General features: G+C 43.3%; 1 protein-coding gene across 4 annotated transcripts in view; it reads right to left on the bottom strand.

Moving 5' to 3' along the window:
• ELOVL4 (ELOVL fatty acid elongase 4) overlaps positions 1–17,111 on the bottom strand; it is a 46,341-nt gene that overhangs the window by 15,549 nt on the left and 13,681 nt on the right. The window contains exon 1 of one of the 4 annotated variants that reach the window (XM_004580442.4): positions 13,738–13,872. The exons of the other annotated variants lie outside the window; for them this stretch is intronic. Coding sequence (XP_004580499.1) covers positions 13,738–13,837 — 100 coding nt within the window. The 5' untranslated portion in view covers positions 13,838–13,872. Of the gene's footprint in view, positions 1–13,737; positions 13,873–17,111 lie in introns of those variants that run through there. 4 annotated transcript variants of the gene reach the window in all.

Here is a 17,111-nt window from a genome sequence, read left to right as displayed (position 1 = left end):
AAACTCTGCTGAGGTGTCTGATGCTGGCTTGGTTTCTTGGTAGAGGCTGTGGGGGACAGGCTGAAGAAGCAGAAGACTCGTCAAGAGGCAGGCAAGCAGTCTAACTGGTGTGCACTTAGACTGTTCACGTAAGAATTATGTCCTGGGCCTGGCGAGATAGTGTAGCGGTTAAAGTCCTCGCCTTGAACGCGCCAGGATCCTATATGGTCGCCAGTTCTAATCTCGGCGGCCCTGCTTCCCATCCAGCTCCCTGCTTGTGGCCTGGGAAAGCAGTGGAGGACGGCCTAAAGCCTTGGGATCCTGCATCCGTGAGGGAGAACTGGCAGAAGCTCCATGCTCCTGGTTTCGGATTGGCTCAGCTCCAGCCGTTGCACCTGCTTGGGGAGTACACCATTGGACGGAAGATCTTCCTCTCTGTCTCTCCTCCTTTCCAATAAAAATAAATAAATCTTTTTTAAAAAAGAGTTATGTTCTTGTTAAAATAAGATTTCCAGGTCCCTCCACCCCCATATTTACTGAATCAACTATGCAAGTGGGGCCCAGCAACATACTCTCAAAGATACCCTGGTGACTGATTGGCAGCCAAATTCAGCATCGCTATTAAGCAACATACTATGTAAGCCTGGAATACAGCTCCACACCAATGGAAGAGTAGACCATGGATGAAACAGGTGAACACTCTCCACCTCCTGTCCAAGGCAGCTGTGGGACAGCCAGCTGCAGGCACCAGCAGGCTCTGGAGCTGCAGAGATAATGCTGGGGCTGCAGACCATAGAGGATCACGGATGACAGAGTCACATCAGAGTTTGGGGTCACAAGACAAGGAGTGGAAGGGGTAGGAGAATAAATGAAACAGGAGTGCGACTCAGCCAAGAATAGGTGAAATGGCACCCAATCAGCCAGAGGTAGGGAAGCAGAAAATGATAACCCAGACACCAAGAGAACAAGACGTGTCTGAAAGGGAGGGAGGGGTAGGCTTTCAACAGCTACAGCTGGAGATAGCTGTTCTTTTCCTTTTGTCTTTTTCTTAATGAAGAAATAACCCCTCTTCAGCTGCACTTACCACAGCTGCAGCCCACATTGTCACACAATGTGTTTAGCTCAGGAGCCATAGGATCCTTTCCCATTAACAGTCAAGACCTTTACAAACTCTATACCTGCTCTGCTGACCTGCAGAGTCTGGCAGGGTCTAAATACCCTCTCTCAAGTCACATTGCCAGTTTTAGACTCCTCACTTCCTAGCTGGATAAACTCCCAAACTCACTTAGCCCCTCCAGCTTTATAGACAACAATAACGTGGTTACTGTAATGAACACACCACAAGCCTGCACAGTGTCTGACACAGAGCAGCACTCAGTAAATGTTGGAGTTGTCGCTGGCAGTACTGATAATAATCAAACTACTAAATCCTCGTCTCTCCTCCCAAGAGAAGAGTTGAACCAAACTTACAAAAGAATTGTTGTCAGTATTTAACTAAATTTGGAAAAGAGTTTATACTGACAAACAGAATATGTTATAAGTAATATTGAGTGGACAAAATATTCCCTAACTCAATATTTATTTAGGAGCTCTAACATTAAATATCTGAATAACTGAATTTTTAAGTTATCTAGAGAGCTGTTTAAAAAAAACTTTAACAAAACAGATTTTAATACAGAATAATTTTAATCTAACAATTTTAAAGTAACCTCTACTTTTATAAAGCCAGAAGAGGCACTAGGCTCCTGGCTTCAGATCAGGTCAGTTCTGGACATTGTGGCCATTTGGGGTTAGACCAGCAGATGGAAGACCTTTTTTCCCCATTTCTTCTTCTCTTTGTAAATATGCCTTTCAAATAAAAATAGGTAAAACCTTTTAAATAAATAAAAGAAGTGTAGCTCTATCATTTTCTTTTTTTTTTTTTAAAGATTTATTTATTTTATTACAGCCAGATATACAGAGAGGAGGAGAGACAGAGAGGAAGATCTTCCGTCCGATGATTCACTCCCCAAGTGAGCCGCAACGGGCCAATGCATGCCGGTCCAAAGCCGGGAACCTGGAACCTCTTCCGGGTCTCCCACGTGGGTGCAGGGTCCCAATGCATTGGGCCGTCCTCAACTGCTTTCCCAGGCCACAAGCAGGGAGCTGCCGGGATTAGAACCGGCACCTATATGGGATCCCGGGGCTTTCAAGGCGAGGACTTTAGCTGCTAGGCCACGCCGCCGGGCCCGCTCTATCATTTTCTAGCCTTATTACTATGAACCTGAAACTCCGAGTCACCATTTGTTGATCTGCAAAGTGGGAGTGACAGTAGCACTGGCTAAATCACTGTCTTCTTATTCAGGTAAGATGATCAAGAGTTACTGTTGAACACAGTATGGTTCTGAAAGACACACAGTGTTTAGTAACTTAGATGCATTTTAAAATGCTTTTTCCAAAATATTACATAGTAGTTGACTGCAAAATAAATTAGGAATCCCAGCCCTTGCTGTTCAAACTATGGTCTATGCATCAGTAGGAAAGTATCAGACAGAAGAATGAATATACCAAAAGCTACACTTTAAACCAGGGGCAACAGAAGATTTACATGTGAAAGTTGAAAAAAAACTGCATTAGTCTATTCAGAAATGTAAGCCAACTTTATAAAACATGTAAATGAATCAAAAAACAAAAGTTTAGCTTGCTCCTAGATCCTACCTAAACAAACAAGTCACATTTTCCTCTAACAGAATCAATTTCTGTTTAGCCTACCATAAACAAACAAAACCACACAAGTCTAAAATCACTAAACCTTCAGCAATTCCAGGAATATACTCAAGACATCAAGAAGCTTGTATTAGGTATTATCCTCTATTAGTCCTTCTATAAATTAGAATTAAAACCAGAAGATACCTTTCAATTTCCTCCCACCATCCTTTTTTAACACCTGGTTACTAATCACCATTAAAATACTAAATGATACGGTTGTCTTTCCTGACTACATAAAAACAAAAGCTACCCATTAGTGCAGTGTCATACTGCACACTCCAAGAGCCCAGAAAAAAATTGTAGTCTTTCTCTTAAGGAGGTAAGAATGCATTTATTACACGTGTCCTGAGGCTCCAAGGCCACAGCCTGCACTCCTTATTGCAGCTCTGTGACAATGCCTGCTATGTAAGAGTCCTAGAACACTCGTTAGAAGAAATTTTCAATGAAAAATACAGGCAACCATTATGGAGAGGAGTCAGGAAAGTCTTAAAATCGTGTAATATCTTAAGGCTTCTTCTAAGTTATCACCTGCAAAGCTGATGCTTAACCTACCCTATAGGCAAGGAAGAGCTGTGTTACAGTGACATGAACACGGAAAAACTGAAGGAAAGCACCCCCATGCAACCAGACAACATCTGACAGGTGATAATAGTTGCAGATATGCTATAGATGAAAAACACAGATGCTAAAGAGAGTCTTGATGTTTCCTATATACGATGCTTAGAAGGGGGAATTTCGGTTCTACGGCATACCTATTTAAAAAAAAAGAGGACAAAAGGTTTGAGCATTTACATGAATGTAAAGAAGGGGCAGCTTTTACAGCACACAAAGGTAGACAAGGCAGAGACCAGGCTAAGAAATGAGGAAGAGGTGAGGTCCAGTTGTGGTGGGACAAGGCAGGGAATGGAGGACTTCCCCAGTGACAAACATTGTTTGACGGCATGAGGGAGCAGACGGCTCCACGGCAGTTCTACACAGGTTTAAGACAGCAAAAAGCATTTTCTCTGATATGTGCAAGTACACCCCCTCATTTCCGGCAGCCTGAGAAAATACAGACAGAACTCAAAAGCAGAGGGGGGAAAAAAAAAATAAAAAATGAATTTTGGTTGCAAGTTTGCCTGAATGGAGATCATAATAAAGACAGAAGGTAAAAGATACTGCAAAATTTCGCAAAGAAAACAGACAGGAAATCACTGTGTGCTTAAAACTGAAATGATAGCCACTGAGACTTAATTTGGGAAGACTAGTATTATTGGATGAATAGGATACAAGTCAGTTCACCCACCTGGAAAAAGGAGATAGGAATATCTAACCCAAGGGAACCTGAGGATTAAATGTTACACTAATCCTGTACAGAATCTGTAACTCAGTCATTGTCCAACACATGCTCACCAGCATTACCGGGTAATGAGAAAGAATGCCTATGCCGCATTATGAAAAATCGCTGTCTTTGTAAAGGGGAAGAACTAGATCCTCCCCCAGCTCCACTGTTTTCTAACTACACGGTTTTATGTCAATTTCTTCATCTGTGGATAATTACATTCCATCTCATCTGCAATGCTATGTGAGTGCCATAAATGCATTACTCTCTGCTTGCAGCCTGCGAAAGCAGTCGAGGACGGCCCAAAGTCTTGGGACCCTGCACCCACGGGAGACCCTAAAGAAGCTCCTGGGTCCTGGCTTCGGATCAGATCAGCTCCGGCCATTGCAGCCACTTGGGGAATGAATCAGCAGACAAAAGATATTTTTTCTGTATCTCCTTTTCTCTGTAAATTTCCCTTTCCAATAAATAAATATTGTAAGAAGTTTAAAAATAAAAAAATTTAAAAATTAAAAACTAAGAGAATCAACCATTTACCATTGAACTCTAAAGAAAGAGAATTTCTAAATGCACTATAACGTTAATTTTGTAATATATATAAAATTTTAAAATGGTGGTAAAATACTTATGTTACAAACTTTATCATCTTGATCATTTTTAAATATTATTTATTTATTTGAGAGGCAGAAAGAAAAAGAAACAGAAACAGATCTCTCCCATCCATTGGTTCACTCCCCAGATGCCAGGGCCTGGCAAATGCCTTGAAATTCAGCGTGGGTCCCACATAACGGTGGTAAGATGTCAACCAGAGTCATTACCTGCTGCTCAGGGTGCTGGAACCAGGATCAGAGCCAGAACTCCAGCCCAGGCACTCTCACACGGGATGGGAGTGCTTCATTAACAGCTATGCCAATTGGCTGTCCCCTTTGCAATGATTTTGTTACGTGAATAGTCAAGTTATAGGTCTATTCATACTACCGTGAAATCAAGCTGCAGAACATTTTGAGCTCACAAAAGTGAGACTTTAAGTATTAAGACAGCTGCACTGCAACCCTTTTGCCATCTCTTGGCAGCCACCTTTCTACAGATTTGACTACTTTGTTTCTACAGATTTGACTACTTTGGAGAATCCAACCTTTAGCTATCATTTTGTGACTGGCTTATTTCGCTCAGGACAATGTCCTCAAGCTTCATATATGTTGCAGCAAGTATCAGAACTTCCTTCCTTTTCTAAGTAACAGTCCATTACACATACATACACTACATTTTGTTTGCACATTTCACCCAATCAGTGAACATGTTGGTTGTTTTCACCTCTTGGTTATTGCTAAGTAATACTGCTGTGAACATGAGCGTGCAAAAACATGTTATGCCTTGCCAATACATATATGTGCCCAATGAATATAAAAACAAAAAAAGCACCGCTTCAAGTGATTCTGTTCAAAATCACAAATCACTCCATGTAATTTCACCTGACAGTCACTGGTGCCTTCAATGGATTTATGCATGTGCTTTTCCAATCCCAAGACTTAAATCCCAACAAAAACATAGTAAGCAGGCATTTGGAGCAACAGTTAAGATATTGTTTGGAATGTCCACAACCAAAGACAAATCCTAACTCTATTTCCAACTCTGGCCTGGACCAACTGCAGCTATTACAGACATGTGCGTAAGTAAACCAGTGGACGAAGACTTCCCTCTCTCTGCCTTTTCAATAAACAGCAAACAAATAAAATGAGATGAAATGTAGTCATAAATAAAATGCCACACTAAGATATTTGTTGACGAATGACAAAATTCCATGGGAAATGACAAAAGTAAAATTTTACGTATAAGTATTTTGACTGGTTAAGGAATATGTTTATATCAAAATCATGTAGTTTTTTTTTTTCTATTGTTGTTTTCCCTGAACTATAAGACTTACTTTTTTTTTTGGCATTTTTATAAAAAGGTTAAGCCATATTTCCAAACTCAAATTTAAAAATGCCTACAAATGAAAAATCTTTTGTAATAATCCATCAGAAAAGTCTACATTTTCTTGATAAATATAAAGAAAGACTGAGTTTAAATTATTTCTAAGCCACTATTTTAGGAGACAAGACCATTCAATTAAGTGGTCTTAAATATTACGCAGCTCAACCCTCTCCAGGCAGAGGCAAAAATAAGAAACCCAAAGATTCATGAAAAACTCTGCCACGACCACAGAAGCCTCATTCCAAAAAACTCATTCCAAAAACCCAGCCAAGGCCTCATTCCAAAGACTGCATCTTATGTATAAATAAAATTAACAGATAACTTTATTCTTTAAAGTTACTGCTATTGTTTTTAATAAAGTTAATTCTCAGTTGTTCAAAGAATAGCCAGATAATTAAACAGATAAAGTGCTATAATGGTAAAGAGTGGTATTGACAATGCTTATGCCAAAACATACTGTTTTCCCATTATTCTACTTATTTTCTAGAAAAAAGGACTAAATATTAGTGGGTTTTATTATTATTATTATTTGAAAAGTGCTGGTAGCACTTAAGTCTTTCTGGAAAGAGATTTACATTCGTGTATAGAATGAGGGCTTGTCTAGAATTTCCTATTTATTTACTTAGAAGAGACTCAGAGAGTGTGCTCCCATCCAATGGTTCACTCTCCAAATGCCATCAGCTGGGCTAGGAACTCAATCTGGGGCTCCGCACGATGACAGAATTCCAAACACTGGAGCCATCAATGCTGTCTCCATGATGTGGATTAGCAGGAAGATGAAATCAGGACACAGAGTCAAGTTCTTTCATGTGGGACACAAGTGCCTTACCCACTAGGCTAAACACCCATCCCAGAACAAAGTTTTGAATTACTGACCAATATACACCTGTCTGAAATCACTTGACCTATCCCCAGAATAACGTGATAACTAAAGTGAGAACCAAGTAGGAAATTAGATACAATCCAATTATGTCTTCTTAATTTGTAGATTATAAAAAGCTGAGAATTGGAAAACAAAAGGAACTTTTCCATACTCTCAGCAAACTGGCATCAGACCCAGGACTACCCCAAGTCATCCAACTCAGTCTTCGCATTCCATCCATTATGTCGTGCTCCCTTCCATATGTCACCACGCTTTGGTACTTCAGCATACAAAATGAAAACAGAGCTTATATTTGATTTTACATGTCTTGATACCTTGATTTGATATTGTTTTGCGTTCCTAAATTGATTCAACCATTTGAATCATTCATTAAGTTTAATGATCAACTGAATATAAAGATTGCTAAAAACTTTCTATAGGACCTGGTGCAGTGGCAGGTTAAGCCACAGCCAGTGATATTGGCATTCCACATGGATACCAAGTCATTTCCTGGCATACAATAAAGAAATACTAATGTGCGGGCCCAGCGGCGTGGCCTAGCGGCCTAGTGGCTAAAGTCCTCGCCTTGAACGCCCCGGGATCCTATAAGGGCACTGGTTTTAATCCCAGCAGCTCCACTTCTCATCCAGCTCCCTGCTTGTGGCCTGGAAAAGCAGTCGAGGACGGCCCAATGCTTTGGGATCCTGCACCCGTGTGTAGACCTGGAGAAAGTTCCTGGCTCCTGGCTCCAGATCGGCACAGCACCGGCCGTTGTGCTCACTTGAGGAGTGAATCATCGGATGGAAGATCTTCCTCTCTGTCTCTCCTCCTCTCTGTATATCTGCCTTTCCAATAAAAATAAATAAATAATAAAAAAAGAAATACTAATGTGGATGACACTAAATCATTCAGTACTACCATAAGAGGCAAGAAAAAATAAAACAATTTTAAAAGAATGGTCCAAGTGCTTTGTCGAATGTAGGATCACAAAAACATTATCTGATATATTCATCACAATAATTTTTAAAAGATTCATTTTACATATTTGAAAGGCAGAGTTACAGAGAGAGAGAAAGAGATCTTTCATTTGCTTATTAACTCCTCAAATGGCCACAATAACTGTGGCTGGGTCAGACCGAAACCAAGAGCCAGAGGCTTCTTCTTCAAGTCTCCAGTGTGGGTACAGCAGCCCAAGCTCTTGGGCCAACCTCAGCTGCATTCCCAGATGCATTAGCAGGGAGCTGGATTAGAAGTGAAACAGCTGTGACTCCAAGCAGTGCCCATCTGGGAAGCCAGCATTGCAGGCAGCAGCTTAATTTGCTACGTTTCTTAAACCCTATCCCCCTTCAATAATTCTATTTTATTTTATTTTATTTTTTATTTATCTTTTTCATGATACTGTTCCATAGGCTCAGGGATTTCCCCTTCCACTCTTCCCATTATCCCTCCCCTCAACTTTTTTTCCCTTTATTATTACAACAGTATAGACCTTCAGCAATAGTCATAAGCCCAACATTCTGCTGTTTAAGTGTGTCATGGCAACCTGCAATAATTCTTAAAACTTGGTGGTCCTACATCAAAGAATCTAACTGTGAAACTGTGTTGTGATGTCAGTTTGGGGTCTGCATTGTTCACCCTCCTAGAATTCCACCTGCAGTAGGATGCTCTGCTAGGCACGGTTGCTGGGGAATGACAACAGCATAGGCCATTGAAGTCTAAGAGGCTGCTGCCAAAATTCAGACCGTAGTGAAGGAAAACACAACAAAAAATAAATAAATAAAACCAAAACAAAGCTGTAAAATGCCATGGGCCTTCAAAAGGCTTAGCCAAGCTGTGAGAAAAGAATAATTAGGACCCACTGCATACAGTGACCATGACAAATTCTGTATAAGGAGTGGGTAGTGCTTCACAAATGTGTTTTTAATTAGCTACCTAGAACATAAAATGACTTTTCCTTTTTTTTAAGACTGAATTTCTTTGTAAAGTCAGATATATAGAGAGGAGGAGAGGCAGAGAGAAAGATCTTTCATCCACTGATTTACTCCCCAAGTGGCCGCAACGACCAGAACTGAGCCAAACCAAAGCCAGGAGCCTGGAACTTCCTCCAGGTCTTCCACGCGGGTGCAGGGTCCTAAGGCTTTGGGGCATCCTCCACTGCTTTCCCAGGCCACGAGCAGGGAACTGGATGGGAAGCAGGGCTGCCGGAATTAGAACAGGCGCCCACAAGAGATCTCAGTGTGTGCAAAGTGAGGACTTTAGCTGCTAGGTTACCGTGCTGGGCCTGGAATGCCTTTCCTTAAAGAAACATTAAAAGTGGTCATTGGGTTTCCAGGGTATGGTAACACCTACTTTAGGTAATGATACTGTACGTTAACTGTGACAAACAATAAAACTAACACAAACCTACTATATAACGTTCAATACACCTGCCACTCCAGGTCCAGCAAACCCAAGGACAAACCTGTTTCACCCCTGTTTATTTGAACTGAATAAGGTATTCCCACCCCAAATCTCCCACCCTGACCAGTTCTTAAGCCTTGGCCTTGAGACCCAGACACTGAGGAAAAGGTAGTGGCCTCCTAGACTTGGTCAGCTGTAGGAACCAAGTATCTTTCTCTCTCCAGAGCTCCCAGCTGTGCTTGCAAATGGTGAAGAAAGATTTGGAAGCCTAGCTTCCAAATTTCGCCACCATCCTACAAAGATCCCTTCTTCCTACTTTAGAGTAGTCCCATCTTTTTTCTGTCCCCCTTCAAAGTGAATGGGATCCCCTCCCAAGGAATGGGATAGGCTGTGCTTTCATACTCAGTTTTCAACTACCAATGAGAAACAAACTTTTCCACCAAAAGGTGAGCGGAGGGAATTTATCAATTAAGAGTGGAGCAATGCCAACCCTTCTTCCCCTTCCTGCCCACCACCACATAACCCATAAACAAAGGGCTAAACTCAATCATCATGAAGTCAAAAATAAGCAAGGTAGCTCCAAAGACACCTGACTTTACTGTGGGCATCCTATCAACTCTCCATGATGTTTCCATATTGCAGATTAGGCACACAGAAAGCTATTAAAGATATTAATTTCAAAATAATCAGTGAATTCATTGGCTAACGTAGGTTCAGGCATTCAGATATTGAGAAATATTTAGACACATCAGTTTTGAAAATTTATAGAGGTGGAATAATAATTATGGCTCCAGTTGAGATACTTGCATCTCATATTGAAGTATCTGCATTTGACCCCCACTCTGTGCGTGCCATGGCCCTCCAGATTTTGGCTCCTGACACCAGCTTCCTGGTAATGTAGACTCAGAGAGCCAGCAGATAATGACTCAAGTAAGTAGGTTCCTCCCAACTACATGAAAGACTTCACCTGAGTCCCAGCACAGTCCCAGCAATGGTAAGTGTTTGGGGAGTGAACTGAGGCTGAAAATTCTGTCTCTCTGCCTCTCAAACAAACAAAAGTAAGATAATTTTAATGTGCGTAGTGACACTACAACATGTACTTCTTCTACATCAACAGCTAGTATAAAGTCTACCCGCCTACACTTCCCTCTGATACAAACCAATACCGACTTCCACATGCAAAATATCTAATTCTTTTTCATGACACAGTTCCATAGGCACAGGGATTTTTCCCTCCAACCCTCTTCCTCCATGCCACACTGATTCTCCCCATATTATAACAACAGCATAGTCCTTGAGCAACAGTCACAAGTCCAACATTCTGTTTAAGTGTATCATGGCATTGTGGGTACAGACATTGATACCTGGACTGTTGCTGATGATATGTTGGAGCTTCTAATTGATCGAGGTGACGCTCTGCTGGCTCTGCCTACAAACCTGAGAGGGCCTCCCTAAGAGGCCGTTGAACTTGAACTGGACAAGTGGGATGCTGGACTCTGTATGGTGTAAACTTTTAATTAGGGAATCTCAACGGAACTTGAGCTGTGGTTATGCATCAAGGTGAAGGAATTCATGATGGGGGAAGGGTTTGGGGTGAAGGGGGGGGAATCCCAGTCATGTAATGCAATGTAATTAATGAATAAATGAATATTAAAGAAAAAAAAATACAGTGTCCTATTGTCAAGGTTTATTGAACAGTTTCATTGGGAGTCCTCCTTTTATGTGGCAGTAGAGCTGTACACTGGCACATGTCTTCATTTCCCAATTCTTTTAAGGTTTCAATTCCAATGGCTAAAGTGTCAATGATGTTTTGATGTTAACACTCTATGGACTACACTCTGTATCTGCTACATGTATAAAGTCCCGTTTTCATACATAGCTTTGGATGCGTTTTATCAGGTAGTGCCACTTAACGTAATAGCACAAAATGACATTTTCCCAGAAACTAGTTGCTATATGGTGAAAAGTCTCTCGGACCAACCAATATACATAGGAACCAAGAACTATTTCCGTCATGACAGGGCAAAGCACATAGTATGTTTATTCTTAGGTAGCAACCCCCAAGGAAGGAAACACGAAATGAATTCACAGAAAAGAAAATAGCATCCAAGTGTGATCCTGAGAGTGCAAGGACACAAGGGCAAGGAACCCTACTCATTCTTGAGCTTCCTAAATAATCTTCATCCTTGCACCATACTCAGTCCTATTTCTCAAGACTGTTTTTCCGTCCTGCCCATCTAATGTCTCCCTCTTCCATAAGTGACTCACCAACTTCTCAATCTCATCTACAAAGCTACTTTCTACTTTGAAGCCCCTGCATGCAGGTTTTCAAAACGATTTTGCTGAGATGTGGTGTCTTTGGCGGTGGGAGCAGCGTGAGTAAGAGAACAGAGGGACAGCAGAGGAAACAGCTGCACTGAGGCCAGAGCTGTCCTGCCTGCACCTGGAAACTAGTCCTTATACTGCAGCCAGGCAGAGCAGGCCATGACCATCGAGCCTCCGCGCTAGTTAAGAAACACCTCTGCCCACACAGGCAGCTCATTGCAGAAAGCGAGGAAGCAGTCTCAGGTTTCGAAAGTGGATAGTCCGCTGGGGAGAGTGCCTTCCCTCTGGCCTGCTAGTGAGAGGTCACCTGTGCTCTCCTGCTACTCCAACTCCCCACCATCTGGAGCTCTTCTATAGGACCTTTGACACCTGGTGACAATCTTGCTCGTGTGATGGCTACACAAAATTTTCTGTTTAATTGATGGCATTTTGAGCGCTCACATCATGAGGGGATCAAGCATCACAGCAAGGTACCCCAACTCCACCTTTGCTTCAGTTTATCTTTCTGACTCAAGAAATGGGAAAGCTTGGGGATAGGAAGAGAAAGATACATGGAGTGAGAGCCCCTGGGTAAGTCCAGCTATGAAGCTGGGAGGACCTGGATGACGTCAAACTCCAAAACATGCAGAGCATGATAACCTGCCAAAAAGCTTGTCTACTGTTCAACTGGCCACAGTTGTGTAATGAGATCCCTGATGCAATATTTAAAGAACCCAAATCACAGAGATAAAGGGATGGATACCTCTTCCCAGATATTGCAGGTATAACATGTCAGTATGATGCTAGAGGGAAGGACGACTCACAGAAGAAATGCTTCATTAAAAACCGCCTGCTTGTTAAGCATTTCCAGAGGCAGTGGCTCAATTATGAGCTAATTTCACAATCAAGCTTGACTACCCTTCTAAAGAAGTCAATGCAGCATCCAAGAGCCCTTTCACTTCACGCAAAAGCAATTCCAGCAAAAGTTTCTCCACAACATATACTCTAAGTGTACTTGGGCTGTAACCACGGTGTCATTTATTCAAACAACACCACCAAAACCACAGAAATTTATTTTCACTTCTAGAGAGGAGACAGAACCATTACACAGAACGCTAATTTCCTCCACTACTGAGATGTCATTTGCTAACGCAAAATAAATAAATAAATAAAAACAATACTTGAAAAAAGTAAGTCATAAGCTTATTTCTAAAAATCGTTTAAACCTACTCATTTTAGATTTCAAAAAGCTTTTAATGATGTGAAAAGCTGTAAGGATATTACACTACAATGACTCTCTTTGGGATAACCATACAAACCAGCCATATGCCAGGCCTGCCAAACAAGCTGCAACAGCTAAAGAAAAAGTTGGCTGATTGAAGCCCACCTTATCACCCGTGTACGCAGGTTTCTGGGGCATCCTGTCAGGGCTGCTGTAGAGACCCCGCCCCCTTTTCCCAAAGCCCTGTTTCCCGGCGCTTGAGCCTCCCCCTCCCGCTGACTGAACTGCAGTGCGCAAAGCCATTACAGGCAATCACTACAATCACTTTTAGCCGCCGGAAAAGCCCCATTCTTCAAGGTTCCAGAAGGCACGGAATGTAATCTAACATTTCAGTCCAATTTATGCTATGTATGGACGAGCTAGGCAGAAGACAGTGTTAGCGGGTGGGTGGGACAGCAAGCAACCAGGAGGCACAAGCAGCAGAGACAGCTCGCACTGGAGCTCTCCCCCGGCCCGGCCTCAGCTCTTCCACCACCCAAACGGCCGATTACTAAACGTTAAAACGAAGCCAGTGCATCAGGTGCAACTGTGAGACGCGTTCTGGGGATGTGGGAACACAAGGCGGGGCGCACGGTAGCCGCGACAAAACGCTAGGCTGCACCGGCTCCATCCTAAACGTCAGCTCCCCGCATCCAAGGGGCTGAGCGGCCCTGGTGGCAGCTCCGTGCAAATCTCGTGAGCGTTAGGGGGAGGGGAGGGAGGCCTTAACGTTCGGATCAGATTAACCAGTGCTCGGCCGCGGTGCCCGCAGCACCCCAACAGCCAGCCGCAGGGCCGAAATCCCCGGGCTCCAGCCTCCCGGCGCGGGCAGACGGCGAGGGAAAAGGCCTCCGGGCCCAGGCGAGGATGGGAGGCCAGCGCCTTTACCTGCGATGGACCAGGTCCAGCGGTAGAACTCCATGGTGTCGTTAAGCGCCGTGGACACCACGTTCAGGACACTGCCCGGCTCCGAGTCCAGCAGCCCCATCGCGGCGATGAGCGGGTGCAGATGGGGGTGGGGGTGTGGCAGGAGAAAAGCGGGGACCCCACGGGAGGGTTTGACCTGGGGGGGGTGACAGCCCAGGGCGGGCGAGAAGCAGCCGGGGGGACCCCTCTTAACAAGAGCGGCCCAGCTGAGTCTTCTCCCCCTTTTCCCGGCGGCGCGGCGGGAGGATGCAGCCGCAGCGACGTGGACCGGCGCGGCCCTGCACAAGGTGGTGCCCAGGCTCCCAGGAGAAGCAGGAGGGAGGAGATGGAGGACGAGGAGGAGGTCCCGCCGCGAGCGCCCCGCGCTGCACCAGTCTGCCTGCTCGCGCCCTCCGCAGCTCCAATCCCCTCCGCCCGCGTCACGTGGCGGCGCGCGGGGGTGGAGGGGCCGGCGCGGCCGTCCTCCCGCCCACGCACCGGGGCTGTTGCGCAGGGATGCTGCGCTGGGGGCCCGGCGCTCGCCGCCCCGCAGCCGCCCCGCAGCCGCCCCGCCCTGCGGTCCCTCCCGCAGCGGCGCCCGGGCGAGACACCTGCCCGTCTCTCCCACCCCCAGGCTGGCACCTCCCTGCCTGGCTGCCGGGCATCAGGCCCCTGCGGAGGAGGCGCGCATCGCCTTCCCGCGGGTGACCTCGCATCCGCCCTGGATACGTCCTGGGAAGGACTGGTTTTGTGGGCGAGGATGGCATAGGTGCTTTGGTCCTTGCCTCTCATCCTCCTCGGTGTCACTTGTTTCCAAAATACCCGCCACGTAAGCTGGCCACCCTGACGAGCTTCATGCCCGAGTATTTCGCTAAATACCTCAAGAAGAATACTTGTCTTCATGAAACAGCAGTGAAGAGTAGCCATTATCTGTCACACACCAGTCAAATGAATGCACGTTTCTTTCCAGAAAAGAAAGCATGATCTTTATTATTATTATTTTGTGATACAATTCCATAGGGTCTGATTTTTCTCGAGACCGGTTTGCTATAGAGGGAATGACCAAAGCAAGATAATTATGCTGCTTTAAACCACTGAAAATCTAGGGAAGAGGGAGAATCGGGAGAGAATTTACTGTTAAGAGAACCCTCTTCGACCTGAAGGAGACTCTAAAAGGAAAACCAGAGAAATCTAATTGAGAGAGAAATGCAGTGCACCAATGAGGTGGTTTGTTTGTTTGTTTTAAGAAACTAGATTAAAAGGCAGGAGAAGATATGAGAACCTCGCCCTGGGAAGCCGCATTAAAACACAACATGCAGTTCATAACTCAATAGTTACTGACAAAGCAAGAGCTCTGTGAGTAATACAAGCACCATTCTGTGTAACTTTTACTTAATAAATGTGCCACTTTTCTAATCTTTTCGCCATTTCTTGATTTAGGATACCACTGGGGGAAAAAGGGTGTGATTGACCCTGCCCTTGCACACTGTTGAGGGAATGTCAATAGAATCATATTTTTACCTGAGTCATTTATTTTCCAGTTGAACTGGTTGTGTATTCATTGTTTCTATTTTATATGGGAAGCATTCATGTGCCTAGGAATTTCTCCTGGTTGCTTGATGAGGACCTAACTCAGTTCTATAAGTAGTAATTAATAAGTATTTATGATGAAAAATTGCAAGTCACATTTCTCAAAGTACAGGAAGGATTTTGCAGGTGGCAGAAGCTTTAGGGAAAGAAGATAAAGCAACTGACATTGTATAATTTAACTAACCAATTCAAATATATATATACTATATTGAAGTTTTCCAGAATAATACTCAAGCTTCAACTCCATGTTGTGTGTATGAAAATGATTCTAATAGCTGTAAAAACAAAATTAAAATGCCATACTGTATTTTAATATTAAAAACATTTTATATTAATGAAAATCAACTCACTTGCTTTGATGATCCTGCAAAGTTTAGATTAACTCTTGACCTAGAAAATTGAATACTACGTTCATATTGTGGAATCCTGTATGTTTTCAAAGAACAAATGGATTCTTTTTTTTTTTATTGTATTTTTGTTGACAATCTTTACATAGTTAATTACGGTAAAAAAAAAAGGTTCAGGGGGTATAGGGAAGTGGGTAATAGTATTATAACAAATGGATTCTTACATTCACGTGCATACACAGAAAACCTCAGCATCTTTACTTTTGAACACTATTCCAGCCCTTAACAGCAGGTTCCCTGGCCTCCTTAAAGTGGAAGCCAGTTTAAATCTCTTATTCACTAGGGGGCGCTAGTCACATATAGGAAAATTATTGGTGGTTGATAAATCTAAGAGGTTGTGGTGCCTGGTACCACCTTGTACATATTCCACCTGGGACAGCAAAATGTTTATTTACACTTATGAACTATACAAATGTACAACAATAATGGAGCATAGAAGTTACCCATTCTATACCCCTAAGATCACAGTCCAATACTCAATTCAAAGCAGTTTACAAATGGGAAAAACTGACCAGAACCTAAGCCTCCTACATGTCCCCCCAAAGTTCATGTGTTGGAGACACAATCCATTGGAAAGTGTTCAGCTTTTGAGGGCTCCACCCTGACACATGAGTTAATGCCAATCATAAAAACACTTGAGGCTGTAAGTTCAACTGCAAGGGGTCTTTTGTTCTTTCTCTTTCCTCCAAGAGATGCTGTAGGAACATGTCCCTTAACAGATACAGCCACTTAATCTTGGAGTGTCTCTAGAACTGTAAGTTCCCTTAATGTTGAAGTGCCTCTAGAACTGCAAGAAGTAAATCTTTGTGCTTTAAAAATTTTACCATTCTTTGGTATGATTAAATTTATAGAAACAAATTTAGGAAAAAAGTGGCAGAAAACAAAAGAGGAGACTCAGGAAAAAATTGATACTGAGAAGTGGTACTATTCATTGAAAAAAAATTCAAGCCACCTTGGAAATGGGTAAAGGCTGGAAGAATTGGGAGGACCAGGCTAGGAAAGGCCTGAACTGCCATGAGCAGAACATGAAGAGTTTTTGGGGGGAAGCTCAGAAGAGAGGGACTGTAGTGCCACTTGCCAGAGCCCAGCTCCAGCCGAGTTCGGAGCTTGGGAAGGGTGCGTGGAGTCGGCGATAAAGAAAGACACACAGACACAGACACAGACACAGACACTTGGTGCGTTCTCACAACTACCCAAGAAAAAGCTGTCCTTTTTATTTACTCAGACACCTCACAAGCTTCTACACTAACAACTAATTGTTCTATTTTTACTTCAAGACTAAGGGGGCATGTACAGACATTTGGTCACTCCGTCTGCACTTTAAGGCTAAGCAGGTGCCCCTAAAGATAATGCTGCAAA

This window comes from Ochotona princeps, chromosome 1 (genome assembly GCF_030435755.1).
Source record: "Ochotona princeps isolate mOchPri1 chromosome 1, mOchPri1.hap1, whole genome shotgun sequence".
Taxonomy (NCBI): domain Eukaryota; kingdom Metazoa; phylum Chordata; class Mammalia; order Lagomorpha; family Ochotonidae; genus Ochotona; species Ochotona princeps.
Note: the sequence above shows the minus strand (reverse complement) of the source record. Positions and strands in the feature narration are given on the sequence as shown.